The sequence below is a fragment of the Leptosomus discolor genome, chromosome 4 (genome assembly GCF_034619465.1).
Source record: "Leptosomus discolor isolate bLepDis1 chromosome 4, bLepDis1.hap2, whole genome shotgun sequence".
In the NCBI taxonomy this organism is placed as follows: domain Eukaryota; kingdom Metazoa; phylum Chordata; class Aves; order Leptosomiformes; family Leptosomidae; genus Leptosomus; species Leptosomus discolor.
Genome location: NC_141394.1, coordinates 57,520,643 through 57,536,703, shown reverse-complemented (window position 1 = coordinate 57,536,703; position 16,061 = coordinate 57,520,643). Strand labels below are relative to the sequence as shown.

The 16,061-nt window shown below is 37.2% G+C and overlaps 1 protein-coding gene across 1 annotated transcript in view; it reads right to left on the bottom strand.

Moving 5' to 3' along the window:
- Positions 1-16,061, bottom strand: part of PDS5A (PDS5 cohesin associated factor A) — an 84,148-nt gene that overhangs the window by 48,009 nt on the left and 20,078 nt on the right. The window contains exons 3-6 of the mRNA XM_086464779.1: positions 2,908-3,111; positions 2,419-2,505; positions 1,513-1,610; positions 893-1,019 (exon numbers count right to left, since the gene is read on the bottom strand). Of these exons, the coding sequence (XP_086320905.1) occupies positions 893-1,019; positions 1,513-1,610; positions 2,419-2,505; positions 2,908-3,111 (516 nt within the window). The remainder of the gene's footprint in view (positions 1-892; positions 1,020-1,512; positions 1,611-2,418; positions 2,506-2,907; positions 3,112-16,061) is intronic.

Genomic DNA, 16,061 nt, shown 5'->3' with positions numbered 1-16,061 from the left:
AACAGCTCAACTGCAAAACCAGTGACCAGATAGTAAGTCACACAATGAAACAGAAGGACAGCATCAGTGACAGATCACGAAGCTGAGTGTCCGAGAAACTTGTTGAAGTAGCTGTGTATATGGGCTAGGACAACACCTGCATGACAGCAGCAATCTGCTAGGAGAGGCTCACGTAAGACTCCTCTAGGAAGGGGTGGGGTGGTGTGTGTGTCAGTTACAGGTGAGTTAAAAGAATGCTGAACTCTGCAAAGTTCTGAACTACAGAAAGACTATGGAACTCCTAAGAGAATATAAAGCACTAAAGGCAAGCAAGCAATAACTAACTAAAAACCAAAGAAAGAAAGAAGTACTACACTAGGTTTTTTTAAAAGAAAAGTTTAATCGGGAAAGACACTGCGGGGTGGGGGGACGACGATACACACGCAACTAGGCAGGTGGAGGGGAGTCTGGAAAGCTGAGGCAAGCAGCAAGTCACCACCGAAGTCTTGGGGAAGTCTCTTTTTATTTTTTTTTTTTATTTTTTTTAAAAAAAAACCCAAACAAACAACTTCATGTCTTTTCAATTAAAAAAACCCTACAAAACCAAAACAACCAACAATTCACAACCCTTTAGATACGATGTTTTCCTATTACATTTGCTTGAAAATATGTTATTTCTGTTTCAGTACAGAGTTCCTGAGGTGGCAAGTAGGCAGAATCTCTTGATACTGAATAATGTAGACACAGCTAATGAAATAATTCCCAAAGGAAATTTTCAATCCACTGTTACGAGGCTGGGGGAAAGAAAAAGCAGTCGTGACGGCTAAAGTGTGTGGAGAGAAAAACAACAAGCAAAAGGCAATAAAAATTACTGTTATAATGGTACACTACAATAATATTTCACTTTGCAGACCTTGTGTGCAGGAATGAGGTTAATCAAAATCGAGTCCAGCAGCTCCTGAGTTACTCCATCGCCTTCCATGATGATAGAACTCATCAAATCCAGCATATGCATTTGTACCTTCTGGTTGTGGCTATTACTAAGATGATAAAGAATATTATCAATACTAAATTTTCAGACCCTGACAAGTATTAACAGTACCGTTAAGAAACAATGTCTAACGCTGTGCAGCATGCCCTCCCTTACACCCTCCACATATCAAAACTATTTTATGTGCCTTTCCTCTCTCATAGAAAGCTTCAAAAACTTAGAACACCCTAGCTTTGCTTTAAGAAGTGAAACAAAACAGAAGAAAAAACAACCATGGAAATACAAATGTAGATAAATGAGTCAAAATTAAGTATACTGTTGTAACGTGGACAAGAAATTCTGAACACATCTACTTTTAGATACACATCCCTCCATATTGTCAGCAATTTGCACTCATTTGCTTTCCCTGTATCTCCCCATTTGGAGGAATAAAGGCTTGTTCTATTCAAACACATTTATTTGTAGACTATGCAAGGATTCAGTCTACCCCTGAAAATGATGCTATTGTGACAGTTTAATATAAATGAAGCAATTCAACTTACTTGATAACTGAAAAAAGAGTCCTAAAAAGCTGAATAAAAATTTCATTGCAATCTTCCAACTCAAAGCAGATGTTGTAAGATTTAACCCAAGCTAAATTCTAAAACAAAAACAGGATATTCAGGATATTACAACTTCGTGTTAAGTCACATAAATATAATCATGTTAGTTACATTTTTTTCTATTTAAGGAAAAATATTATACAATAGATTGTAAACCCTTTGGGGAAAGAGACTGAGTATTTGCTTTGCATATAAAGAGCTCTTAACACAAAAGGGCTTTGCAATATACATCCAGAAAAAACTAAATATAGAATAATCTGATTTCTTATGTATAAAAGCAGATTGACAGAAATTGTTAATATAATAAGTCCATGTTTCTAGACTTTTTTCCTTCATGCTATGAAACAATACATTTTTTAAACATCAATAAAAGGTTTACCAACAAGACATTGTTTCTAAATGCACACTGATAAAACCCCCACACTTCTTGTCAAGAGTAGGTTTTTCTACTGTTTTTAAATAAAAATCTTATATTCCTTCTCCCATCATCAATATAAGAAGATTGGCACTTTAATCAGCATTTGAAATTCTCTCTTGATGAGGTAATATAACCTTAAGGGTGCATGATACGAAAAACAATGTATAGAATTGTAAGAAAAAGGCTAAATGTTAATAAATATCCACCATTTTAACATGTCCTCAACTATAGGCTGCATGAACTCATTAAATGCAAACAGAATTATAACTACTAAAAGAAGCAATTCATTAAACTTTAATGAGTCTGATGCGATTTACAGAATAAAAGACATTTCCCAGGCATACTGTCACATCTGGAGAAAGACCGATTACATTTCTTAGGCTTACAGAGCAAATATCATCTACTGAAAGTTACAATTATTGTGTTACCTCTAACAAGTAAAAGTATCTGTTAAATTGAGGGCTCTTCGTGTCCTCCAAGCCTTTTAATTGTCTTGTAATAAACAAGAATATGTCCTGTCAAAAAACGATAAGAGTGTTTACAACCCTGATTCAGCAGAGAATGAAAATATAACCCTTCAGCGGTGACATCTACCCACATTTACAAACTCATGATATGGGAACATTAAACTGTCTTTTTTAGGCTCTGACAGAAAGCTATCACCAACACAGACACTGGTTATCTAGTGTTCCTTTACACATCTCTGGCCCTTAAAGTACTACACTGACTCACAGGACTAAAGCAATATCTCTTTAACAAAACTGAATATCAGTACAAGTGTGAGTAAAAAAATTTTTTTTTTTTTGGTGTGGTTTTGCGGCTGGGGTTTTTTTTGGAGGGTCGTGGTAGGTTTTTTTTTTAACCTTAGTAAGAGAACGAGGTAGAAAGAAAACCTTTATTTTACAAAGCATTTTTACCTTAAGTTTGTCATGGGAAGTATATGGAGCTTCAGGAGCATAGATACGAAAGATATCAGCCAAGCAACATGCTACAAGGAGGCGCACGTCTTTATTGGGATTCCTGAGGAAGAATTCAGATGCAAGGTGCAAGGCTAACGGGAGATACTGCTGCTTCTCATCCTCCGAGTCCTGGTCCATATCCATGAAGGTTTTTACCACCATCTGAAAAACACAGGAAAAAAACCCATTCGACTGCTTTCTGCTTTTATTCCTAATTACTAAACAATACTTTCTAAAAGGATGCAGTGCTATTAATCTATGTCCCACTGTATAATCACAGTACTACTTTTTTTTTTTTGGTTAGGACAAACATCAGAAAAAGAGAAATATTAATCTGACACTTAAAGGCTTCTTGAAATTGGTATTCTAAATTAAGACACTGAAAAATGCTTTGGAGCTCTGCTTATTTTGCCCGTCTTAACCTGAGGTGCAGCACAGAAACTGCTGCACACCAACAAGATTGGAGATAGCAGCATCTCTTCATCAAAGCAGTCCCAGACCACTTCAAAGGGAGGACTTGCCTCAGTATAGACAGCACGAGGGGCTGCAAGCCATCTGGCCTAACGTATAGGCCACAGTATAATGCAGCTACTTTAAGAGCTATGACAAGACTTGAGAGGAGCCCAAAAGGCCAGTCTTACATTCTGCCTGTATCAAGGCACAGAGCTCAATAACTACTTTTACATACACACAACACTTTTATCCGGTTTAAACAAAGTAGATACCAGGTAAGAATTTAATCCCACACGTAAAATATGTCCAATGCTGCAGGTGAATTCTTTCTCTACACTCAAAACTGCAGCTATGGCCTTATCTACATACTAAAAAAAAAAAAAAAAAAAAAAAAAAAAAAAAAATCAACATCAACCGCGTGGTTTCTTTGTTTCTTCTAGCACAGCTAAGAACTACTAATTCCTGTGAAACGCCACATAAATTGCTTATTTTTAATTATTATACAACCCCAGTTAACTGAAACATCTCAACACAGTAATTTGGTAAAACTGAAGGTGTAAATTTAGTTTGAAGAAATAAAAAGTTGCAGGTTTAGCTTCTGGAATAGGGTTTGTTAAAGGATGAGGATGACTTCTAGGAAGTCAGCATAGATCTGAGGGATGTGCCACAAATTTTTAGTATGAATCAGTCTTTGTGTCCCATTCCTCCATGTCACTTGAGCACCCTTAGAGATAAAATCATGAAGAACAGCCACATTACATACCAGTAGGATTTAGTACACTCATTACACACACAGTATACACAGTACACCCGAAGAGACATAAGAGAAAACACAGAATGATACATCTTGACGGGTCCAATTCAACTTTAGAACATTAACAGTAAAACTCAAGAGGAGATTGAGCTTGCACAGCTAATAAACACATCTCTTACCACAAATCTTTTGTTATCATGCCATTCAAATGATACTAAGGTTGTTCGTTACTAAGCATGCCTCCGCTTCCAATATGAAAACACTTTCAGCTTTACCTCCTCCCTGAGTTTTGGAACCCGGTTTTAAACTCAGTAGATCTTATAAATTAAAATAAATGTTTGACAGCAACCTTTTCTACAGTATATTACTTAAAACTCCTCAATTTCCATAAATGCACAAGTACATTCCTTTGTGAAGCAACTTGCAGCAAAACCAAAAATCAAGAAACAAAGAAAAAAAAAAAAAAAACCACAAAAAAAACCAAAACAACACAACCCACCCAAACAGAATAAAAGAGAATTTTACAGCCACAGCCTGTACAAATCCAAATTCTACCTGCATCCACCTGTTTCCCTAAAAATATTCTTAAACTATATTTTGAAGCACTAGCTGAAAGGACAAAACCATCCTTCTATCGACAGCACAGATCTGTTCCGTTACAGCCTCTGTTACCCGCCCCTCCTAGATATCAGAATTAAAAAAAAAAAAAACAAACCCACAACAGGTAACAGCCTTCTACCAGATTCTTTCAATAAAGAAGGTGTAAAAAAACACCCCAACACTCCCAGCAAAACCAAAACCAAACATGATGCAGAACCAATAAACCACATCACACACTCTGCTGGTGGCAGGACAAGGAATAATGGCCTTCACTTGCAGCACAGGATTCAGATAACTATTACTAAAGGCTTTAAGAACAGGGTAGAAATGACTGAAAGATCTGTGGATCCTACCCTGGAGACTGATGATAAACTGTATCTGTACCATATTAACTTGTCCCACTAAAGTTCCTTCCAGTCATTTACTAATTTTATAGATAACCCATATAAGCGATCTTTTGATCTTTCGATCTTTCTCATAATCCTGATCTCCTTTCTCCCTATGGGTACCATAAGCTATACAATCAGAATACCCTCCTAGATTCAGACTTCTCTTCATGTTCTCCTATTCCTATGACAGTATGCGCAGATCTTGCATGTATCCCTTCTCTGATATGTCAAAACCAGACAAGGTAAGGCAGCATGGCGCTGAGAAAACTCACACAACTTTCCCATTCGGTAACAAAATGTCAGGATGTTCTGGGATTAAAGTAATGAAACTAGCCTTCTGCACTGTCTTGCCTGTTTGAAAACACACCAGCCTTACGGATTTTCCCATGTTGCTCTCGTATTCAGAAGGAACTGCCAGCAAGTACTCGTAAAACCTCATTCTATTTCCCTGCAAAGCGCTCAGTATTTCTTTTCTATTACGAAACAAGACTTGGGCAGTAATTGGGCCATTGGCACGCTGCAACTGTTATTTAACATACTGATCTATGTTTCCACTATTGTTTCTTTAGAGTCTCGTATCTGCTTGTGGTTTTGTGTTTTCTTTTGTTTTACAATAAAGTCTTCGGTGCGTGATGTTCTGTTCACAGCACACACACACACAAAAAAAAAAATCAACAAAATACTATCTTGGTCTTCATCTAGGATCCCAGGTACCAAAGCAATACAAATAATATGCATGGGATACACAAAATATATAGTATAATGCAAATTATTAAAGTAATATACAAACAAACTACACAGGACTATACCACAATTAAAAGCATGATGTAAATTCTTGCTAGCGGCACAACACAAAAGATTTAGCAAAAAGGGAATTAATAAAAACTTGCATTTAAGTACAATCTATAAATTTGTTGGACTTTGTCATCATAGTTCAAAAAAATAATTCTATATATTTCTTGAATACATGCAATTAACTGTAAATCCTACAGCCTAGGAGAAGTCTCTACAGCCAAGCAACTACTGGTACTGATTAAGGTATTATACAACAGAATTCTTTCCAAATGCCTGCTAATCTACATATGAGACTAATTGTTAAAATGGAAGAAAATAAAAGGAAAAAAAGGTCCAGACATTAAAGACTATATATGCTTTGCTCTTCACACTCACTAGAAAGCCAAGAACTCGCTCAAAACTTTCCCATTACAGGACTGATACTCTTGCCCTCTAGCACAACTGAAAAATTAAGTTACCGAGCAACAATCAAGACAGCAACCTAAGTCTTTAGAAGTACAAGATATTGTATGTTTGATGAAATAACTTGTTTGTAACAGAACCGCATATCCTCAAGTACCACACACTGATCAACAACAGTTCCACGATTTCCTGGGGTACTCCTGTCTTTCTCCACAGCCATCCGTTGTCTTGTTTCCTCCATGACAGAAACTACCTTTCCTTCCTCCCCCCATGTTTATATCGTGTCTAATGCAAAGTCTTGGTCTAGGACTATAGTTCACAAATACATCCATAATACAAACAAACAAAATGACAGTATACTGCAAGTTATTTTCTGGGTTAAGGTCTGACAAAGAAAAGTTACTTCTAATCACCTGGGATTGGTATTACTTGGGATACACAGAATCAGTAGAAATATTAACATGTAAATTTAAGCATACTTACCCAGCCCTTCCAAAGAGTCTTTCTTAAATTGTATTTCAGTCATACTCCACTCTACATTTCTGATAACTCCATTACATTTCCTGTCATAAGTTATGGGCTTTCTCAGAGAAATTAAAAAAAAAAAAAAAAGGCAGTACACAAATTGCATGGTGCCTAATAAATATTGGTAATCTCTCATGAAGAAGTTATAACATCTTTCAACTGCTCATAATCGGTTCAGAAAGATTTTCATAGTTAAAATTTTTTAGCCATACCAGTGCAAGACGATAATTGTGACAGCTACAAATTGATCTATTAAAAGAATCTGCTAATGAAACTGAAGACCTGAAAAACTCTACATATACAAAAAAAGGTCTAGATAATTTCGGTTTTAAATTATTTTTGAAGTCAAACTGGAAAACACTCATGTAACTAATGAGATACATAAATGCAACAATGAGGGAATATGACAAAGCAAGCAAGCCCCCAAAAATTCAAGGCTGTGGTTAATATTTCATTGAACCAGAGCAAAGAAAAAAAATACAATTGCAGAGGGGATACACGAATTGCTACTGCCAGATAGATTTTAGTACAATTATTTTTTCCAAGAATCTGCATGTAAAGAAAATCTTCTTTACTAAATTTATTCATATTATAGGTACTCTATTAAAGCAAATTACATTCAAGATGTCATCTGATCCATCCTAACTACCCTTGTTCTAATTGCAAGAAAAGCCCAAAACAAACAAAACCCCGCTCCAATTCCTCTTTGTATTAAGGTTTTCATTTTAGGTCTAAAAGGAGTTTCATTTTCCCAAAGTTTTGAGTCAGCCACTACATAAATATTTCTCCAGCAGAATGAAGTAGTTATTTCAGAGTTAGGTATTAATTATCATCATGCTTTTATTCCAGGAAAAAGTGATTAAACTGTAACAGGAACTCACTACTTTTTCAAATTACAGTACTATCGTCTAACTGAAGTCTTGCTGTAACAGTCAAAACAACCCTAGCTAGAGCACTAACACTCATTTATATAAAACCCTACAGACCTAGTAGCTTCCACCACAGAAAATTGTTGCTGTCCTCTGCGCAAAAAGGTAGAGACAGAACAGTATTATTTATATTTATTAATGTAATATAATCCATTATTTCCAAACAACTAAGCACTCAATTTAAACACTAACTGCTAGCAAATGTAAACAAAATATAGCTATTTGCATTTACAATTAAACTGATTCAGCATTGCTTTTTATCAAGTTATCACACACCAGTACTTTAGTTACCTTCCAAAAATAGAAGTGTTAAAACTATTCTAGAATTTTTCATTATCGCCATTTTTACCACAGTACCTTGAAATTCTAATTATCAGACCAAGATTTTACTCTCCCAGGCTCTGCAAGCATGTAAGTGAAATACTTTCATTATAACATTGGAGATGGTACAGAAATGCAAACACCTTCATTCAAACTAGCAAGAACAACAGTTAAATTAAGACTGCTAAGTCACTCTTAGCACATTATGAACATGTTGAAAATTAAGAATCTAAAGCTTTCAGGGAGGTCTTCATCCAACTGCACAAAAACACGCACTGTGCAAGCCAGTCATTTGGGACTACCCTTTCACCCACTGGAGAGAAGTGCACAGACCACGACTGAATTCAGGCACAGATATCTATGATGACATCTCCAGACGTCAGCTCAGTTTTGCCTTGGAATTCTCTGCGCTGACCACAAAAACAGCTCAGTATGACTAAATGCCTGAAATGAGGTGAGATAAACTTTTCCTGCAGCTTCTTCGGAGACTGTCAGCCTTTCAATTGAAACACACACCAGAGGTTGCCAAAGCGTTGTTCACAGTCTGCCCACACCTCATACGCAGTTTACACGTGGCCTGTTTTGAAAGACAGTAAGTCAGCATGGTACCTTGCCCTTATGGGACTCAGCCGCATATGGATCTTGTGCAAGATCTATGCCTCAGACGGGGGAATACTAACTTTCGCTGTTTAGATCCTGGTTTATGTTTATTGACCACGTAGATTTAGGTGCACGATTTGTTGGATCAGGAAGCTCAGCTACTGCTGAAACATACTTATGTTTCCAGTATATAGAGAAGAGAGCTACATAAACACAAAGAGAAGACAGGGTAATCGACCTAGATAAAGAAAAGACTCAAAACAGCGCTTGCAGAGAGGAAGAAATAGGCAGATCTAGGAAAGCCTTGCTGCAGTTGGCAGGACAAACACAAACCTACAAGGTAGTCACAGCATGGGGAAGGTGTGTGCAGGTTGCATTTGTTTTACTGTTCTTATAGCGGTTATTAATTGTATTACAAAGAAGTAATATTTAACCGCCCTCGGCTTGAAAAATGACCAGGGAAAGATACTCAGTATTTAAAAATTCACCTTGCAATTATCAAAAGAAGAAATTTAACAATTGAGAGACTGATACCATTTATTGTTACAGGAATAATATTAGAAGTTAACTTCAGTATTAAGATCAAATACAAAAATATTTGGAAGTAAAACTTCTCCGAACTGATGTGAGCCCAGCTGACTTCAAGAGCTTGGACAGCTCAGGAACAGATGCCAGAGAAGGCTGAAATCAAAGTACACCCAAATGCTGCAATTTTCAGCTCTGCCATCAAAGTATTTTTACTTCTTTTCCTCACATGGTTTAAGCAGTATTATGGGTGACCCTCGCCATTAGCTATTAACAATAAATTACGCTCTTTGACTAAGACGTAATTATAAAACATAGCAAAATCCACAGACATGCCTATCCGCAAAAAAATACTTCTACATTGCGCAGATTCGGGATGAGAAGTCTTGGTCTCCCTCAGATACAGTCCTATCTATCAGCCTGAACCACCAAACAAACATGGAAAAATGGAAATTACTGCGCGGATAGAAATAAAAATTTAAAAAAAACCCCAAACCTCAAAATACTCAAATTGGGAGGACCAGATGATTGTTATTTCAGAATATGTATACCTGGCAAATGAAATCACAAACTTAGCAACACAGGTTTTGTTTGCTTTTCTTTAAAAACCAAAACCAAATCAACAACAAGAAAAAGTCCCACACAAACTAACACCCAGACAAGGACACCAACTGGCCAGAAATTAGCAAATGTTAACCTAATAATCAAGAAAGGAGATCCTGCCAACACATCCAACAGGCTGACATCAACAGAATTTTATAATACAAGCCTAATTTGGCAAGGCTAAATAAACACAGAAGTTAAGAAAAACAGGGTAACACATAAAAAGGGAATTACTTTGCTAACCCAATAAACTTCCTTTGATAAGATAATCAACTCTCTAGACAGGGAAGAACATGACAGGCAATTTGTCTGAGTGTCAATAGCAGCATCACACTGAGCCATATGGAAATTGAGGACGTTGGAAGAGATGAAGCTTAGCCCAACATTGTCTCCTTAGCCCCTTCCTAAAGTGTTAAACTGAAAGGACCTTTCGGACCTGAATGAATTTATTGGTGGAGAATGGTGTTATAACTGACCCTATCTGCTATTTCCATAAACAACTGTGGTACAAGAAGTAGGAATGGAGTGTAACGACAACAATTAGGGACTGGCAGTACAGGACAGGATATTATATGAGAAGAAAAATACAAAAAATTAATCATTGCTAAACGGTCATATGCTTAGTGCTTAAACCCAAGAACTTACACTATTAAGAGCTTATCAGCTGGAAACAACAGGAGAGGAGAAAGATGGACATTTATTAAGCAATTGTAAAGAGATTACGAGCCAACAACAGGCTATGTGCATAAAAACAATGAAAATGCAATTGCAGGATATGGCAGAAGAAGTACTTCCAGTGAAGGAAAGGAAAAAACAGCAATTCAACTCATGAAATGCTAAAAATACTAAATGCTGATTTGACACACATCACTAGGCCCGATTACCCTCACCAACTGAAAAAAAAAAAAGAATTAAAAATGGGAAAGGTACAGAAGGTGGCTACCAAAGGAGTCTCGGAAGCCTTTTTTTGTAAGGAGACATTTACCAGACTGTGATTTGCTTAATCTACCAAAAGAACAGCCAAAGGTCTCTTTTAATATGTCTTAAATACAGGAATGCCATTTATGCACCGAAAAAAGACTGAAAGCAAAAATGGGTAGAAATGGGCCAGCAGCATCTCTGGCCTGAGAACTGGGGCTGCTTTCTGACTGCGGAAGCATACTCCCTGGAGCATAGTCCTCTCACAGGGCTTCACTTCACGGCAAACAATTCCTTTTCGGGGCCCACATTTATCAGAGTCCTAGCTAGACAGAAGTACATGCGCAAATTAAGCAAAGGACATATGCGAATCACAGAAATAACGAATTGGAAAGGAGCTGACACATTTTTGTGAAGTTTTGCTGTTGTCATTAGTGAAATGAGAAGTAGCACTCCCTTCCTGGTACTGTCAGCAACCTCAGTAACCGATCCATAAAAATAAATTTTATTGACTGATTTCCACTACAAATACTATCTTTAATCTACACTCTCTTAAGTGGCTCTGAATAACTCAGGGGAAAAAATAAAAAAAAAAGTTGAACAAAAGACTATACAACACATCTTGTACGCTCTTTGGGGCACAGACTATTTGCTTCCTTCTTTATACCCTGCTCACCAAGCGAGGACAATGGCCAGGGTTTCTAGATGTGACTGCAGATGCAAAGCTCAGAAGAGATGGGAGGCTTATGCAGCAACAACAATGGCAGTCTGTACAGTAATATCCTCTGACTGGGCAAACAGTTTAACTGGCTGTCCTTCCCGCAGGGACTTACCTACACTGGGCTTTTCGTGGGAGGTTTGGCCAACTGCCAGATCAGGAGCAAGGAAGTCATAGCCTTGTAATTTATCACTATCTTCATGCTGGTAAAACAGCGTATTCTGTATTATTTTACTTACATCAGGCAACTCCGAGACTATTTTCCAGGAGCCCAGATGTTAAATTAATCTGACATATGAAAATGCAGAAAGACTGACTACTACTTGTAATAAAAACAGTATACTGAGCACTGCCTGAATTATTTGAAGCAACTTTCTTGATACACACATTTTTAAGTAACTACACAACGACTATAAATATCACACACATACAGCACCATAATCAAAACAGGACAAGTATTGTTACCAATCTGGGGGAGAGGTTGTACAATTATCCACATATTTTATCTCCATAATTAACACACAGCAGAATTCCAGTTCTGCTGTAAATCTAGAAGATTCCTCAAGTAACATAAATGCAACAGATTGGGGGGGGGGGGGGGGGGAATGGGGATGGGGGATATAATGCGGAAAAATCAGCTGCCTTAACCCAAAATGTCTTTCACAGCACATATTAGAACATGCTATTTAAATACTGATGGAATATTCTGCCCTGCAAAATCAGTCATGTAACACTGACATCTTGATTGCAGTAACTTATATGGACTGCTGCAAGGAAATGCTGCAAAAAAAGTATGCTTCCCAATGCTACAACAGCACAAAAGGAAGTAAAATGGTGTCCTTCCTGCCCAGCAGAAGATAATCCTAATACTATTATCACTCCATGTGATAAATCTTGTACTCTTGGGCCATGAACAAGCCCATGGGAAAAATCAGATTCATGACGTGCAAAGGAAATACTACATGCCCTTCCTTATCACTACTTTTGACAAAACACAACCTCTTGCTCAGAACTGATTATTTTAGACAGTATCATTGACTTTAGATTTTTATTGTAGTAAGATTTGGAAGATTCAAAACCATTTTTATACAGCCTCGGTTCCTTCACTACTGCATGTAACAATGAGGTGCTTTTTCCTCCCAGCCAAATGACACTTTAAAGTCAAGTCCATTGCTTTTGTCTTTAAGCAGGTACCACTATGCCTCATGTAAGAACATCCTGTAAGTTCATTTATATCCACTGTTGTAACAATATGAGATCTTTTTCATCTCTCCTCTCTCTTGAAATGGGGACTATCTTAAGCTGTTAAAATTAAAAAAAAAACAACAAAAAAACCCAAACCAACCCACTCCATCAAAACAGGCTGTTCTTTTGTTTCTTCTGAAGATGTCAAAATTTGTCATTAAGGAAAAAAGCAGATTATAATCAACTTTAATGGCCTGGAATGTTACAGAACTTCCCTTGTAACCGGCTGGCTGGAGTACTATCTTTCTTACAGTTCTGTACACACTGACAGGGTAAAAAATACTGATGGAAGACAAAGCACAGGCAGAAATTCAGACCTGTTGCCAACCAGGAGTCACAGCAGTACACACTTCAAAACCCTCTCTCAGCAGCTATGGTTTTGGTTCCACGTGACTTAGAGATCCAGTTTAACCACTTACTGCCACCACCTCCTTGTCCCCTTCCTATTACTCACCCTGTCCTGCTTCTGGCTGTGCAGCACCACCGCATATTTTGCGCTGGCCCCAACACTTGCTGAATAACTCCATGAGTCAATTTGACTCAGTAAACTGGCTAGAAACCTCTCAGAAAAAGTCCTGGATAGTTTTCCGACAGGCATAGTTAGATCACAGACAGATCTGATACACTCCAGAGCCAGCAGAAGGGAAGGTCAATAGAATTCAACAGCCAGGACCAGGGAAGGAAGAAGAATTTAGCCTTCTGGTACATAAGCCAAACAAACTGATACTGACACAAATTTTTAACCTCAATAGTGGCAGTCACATGAAGCCTGAAATGGGTAGCTATATCCACATCCTACTAGTCCCACATAAAATTTACCTTTACCTCTATTCATTAGAAACTGTCATAATGGGATCACCAATTATTTTAAATTCAATGTCTTAGAAACACGTTGTTACAGTAACTTCCAAAACTTGTCTCCAATGTACCAATTTATTTATTCATTTAATTCAATGATACATTTCCTGGGTTTGTATCATGACCTGAGAGAGCAGAGGTTCCCCATTTACCTTTCTAGGCCATCACTTTTACTTTGCCTTCTTGGTTCTTACCCTTCTCATGACATCCTCATCTCATACCTTTGGAGGCAAAGGTTCATTAGAACTGCAGTATTGCACAGAGCACATTCACACAGTATGCAAACAAACACACATGTCTAATTTATAAGGGAAGCATAACACCCGTAGTGTTTACCATTTGGCTCCTTACCCAGCACTCAGTTCTGTAAGATTTTTGGACAGAAGCTATTCAAGGAAAGGTTCCACTGAGCAGCCTAGACTGATAGATCAGTCTTCCCTGACTTAGTCCTTCACAACTTCATAAAGTCACCAAATGGTTTTGTTTTCTCTCACTATTCCTCACCTCGCTCTTATTGACATTAAGCCTAAAAGCTTCCACTGGATTCACCCATTCACTTAAATTATTTTACTTAATAGGAATTCTGTGAAATCTTCCTTGGTTGTGATCAACCAAACCAACTCACCTCATCACGTTTCCTATTTCCCAAATGGCTAAAAGGTTTTCAAGTATGCAGAGTACTTACTGTCTAACCTTAGGTCACTGTATGATTCATCATTAACACAAATTACTTCTTTAAATCTGCTTTTTGTTTACAGTCAGCTTTTGATCCATGACAATACTTGGCTACTCAACCCAAGACCTTTTAAATAAAGTTTAATGTAAGAAACGTTGAGAAATATTGTTAGTTTGGCCTTATCATATTGAAATCCTCCAAATATTTTGTTATCCTAGTTTTAACTGTTTCACACAATTTTTCTTTGACACAAGCTATAATACTGTAGCTAAAATCACACATGTTAACAATGCATGTTTCTTAAACAATGAGAAGTAAGAGACAGTACACATATTTATCACCACATTATCCCTTCATACTCATGCTACTCATCACCTCTTATACATCCATGATTTGAGTGTGGCGCCACAGCATCAATTTTTATTCTATTTTTTTAAAAGCAATTCAGTCTTCGGCATTATCTAGTCTTTATTACTGGAAAGATTTGTAACGGGATTCTTTCCAGCTTTCCTGCCAAAGTCTAACAATCGTTTAAGTACTCTAAAGAAGGTTCATAAATTAAAACACCGAAAGTCTTTAAGTTTTCAGAAACTTCGCTTCCACATACATAGATACATTACAAAAGAGTATTTGCAGAGTGACTAAAAAGAGCCTATTCTTTAAACATTCTAATGATAATTCAAGACATCATCAGTTAGAAGCATTTCATTAAACAGTCCTTTTCCCCTAGGTATACTAGCAAGTGTTATATATGGCTGGGGCAAAACCAAAAAATTCTGAAAAGCATATTCCTCACTGTGAAGGAGTTTCTATTTCCATATGAAACTCCCTCCCAAGTACTTTGATAATAGCCTCCAGATGCGAGAGAGGGGATTCTTTATAACCAGCTTACTGCTGTGTGATAATTCATTTCCTCTTCCAAAGAGAAGGTGGTGCTGCAGAACAGCAACGGCATTTTAATTTCTACTGAGAATTGACTGTACGGATTCATTCTGAAGTGAATACTTAGGCTCAGTTCTCAAAACAAAATAATGTGTTAGAGTTTCACATTAAAACACAACTAGAGAGCTATGCTTCCAGCAATACTGATGTTTTAAAGAGTATATCTATGTCCTATTTCTACACTGCAGTGCAGGTGCATCCCATGGTACATCATACAGTCTTCCTGACTCAGTCATCCAGAAGCATGGGTTGTATAAAGCACATCATGCTCTCTCCTGCTTGTGTTCTAACACGACCAATAAATGAGACCCAAAAAAGGTATTTTTTTCCTAAGAAAATACAGTTTAACTATTTCAGCAATCTTGTAAATTGTGTTGTGGTGAAAACTTGCTATATCTACTAAAGCAGAAAATTATGCAAATTATTTGTAACTTGGTCTTTAGCTCCAATTGCATAAGAGAAGAAAGAAATTAAAATTTCTTTCACGGAACTCATTCAATGACCGGAAATTACACATAATACCATCACACTCAGTAGCACAAGAAGGTATCAAGGTGAACAAGAAAAATACTCTTCAGCCATAACATTCATTTCATGGTTTATTTAGGAGCCAGATTCCACAAAGTCTTAGGACTGAACATTAGGAGGCAAGTCACGTGAAACCCTAGCATGAACCCGTACCTAGTGATAAAACCTCACTGAAGAATTTTGTCTGTGCCGGTCATCTATTGGAGCCTTAACGCAGGACTGTCATACTAACAACAATTATCTAGAATGCAGAAGATGCGAGTTTCCATTCCCATGTGAAAGGCCGGACAAAAATCAGAACTGTAGAACTGTGAAAAGTTCTGATATTTCA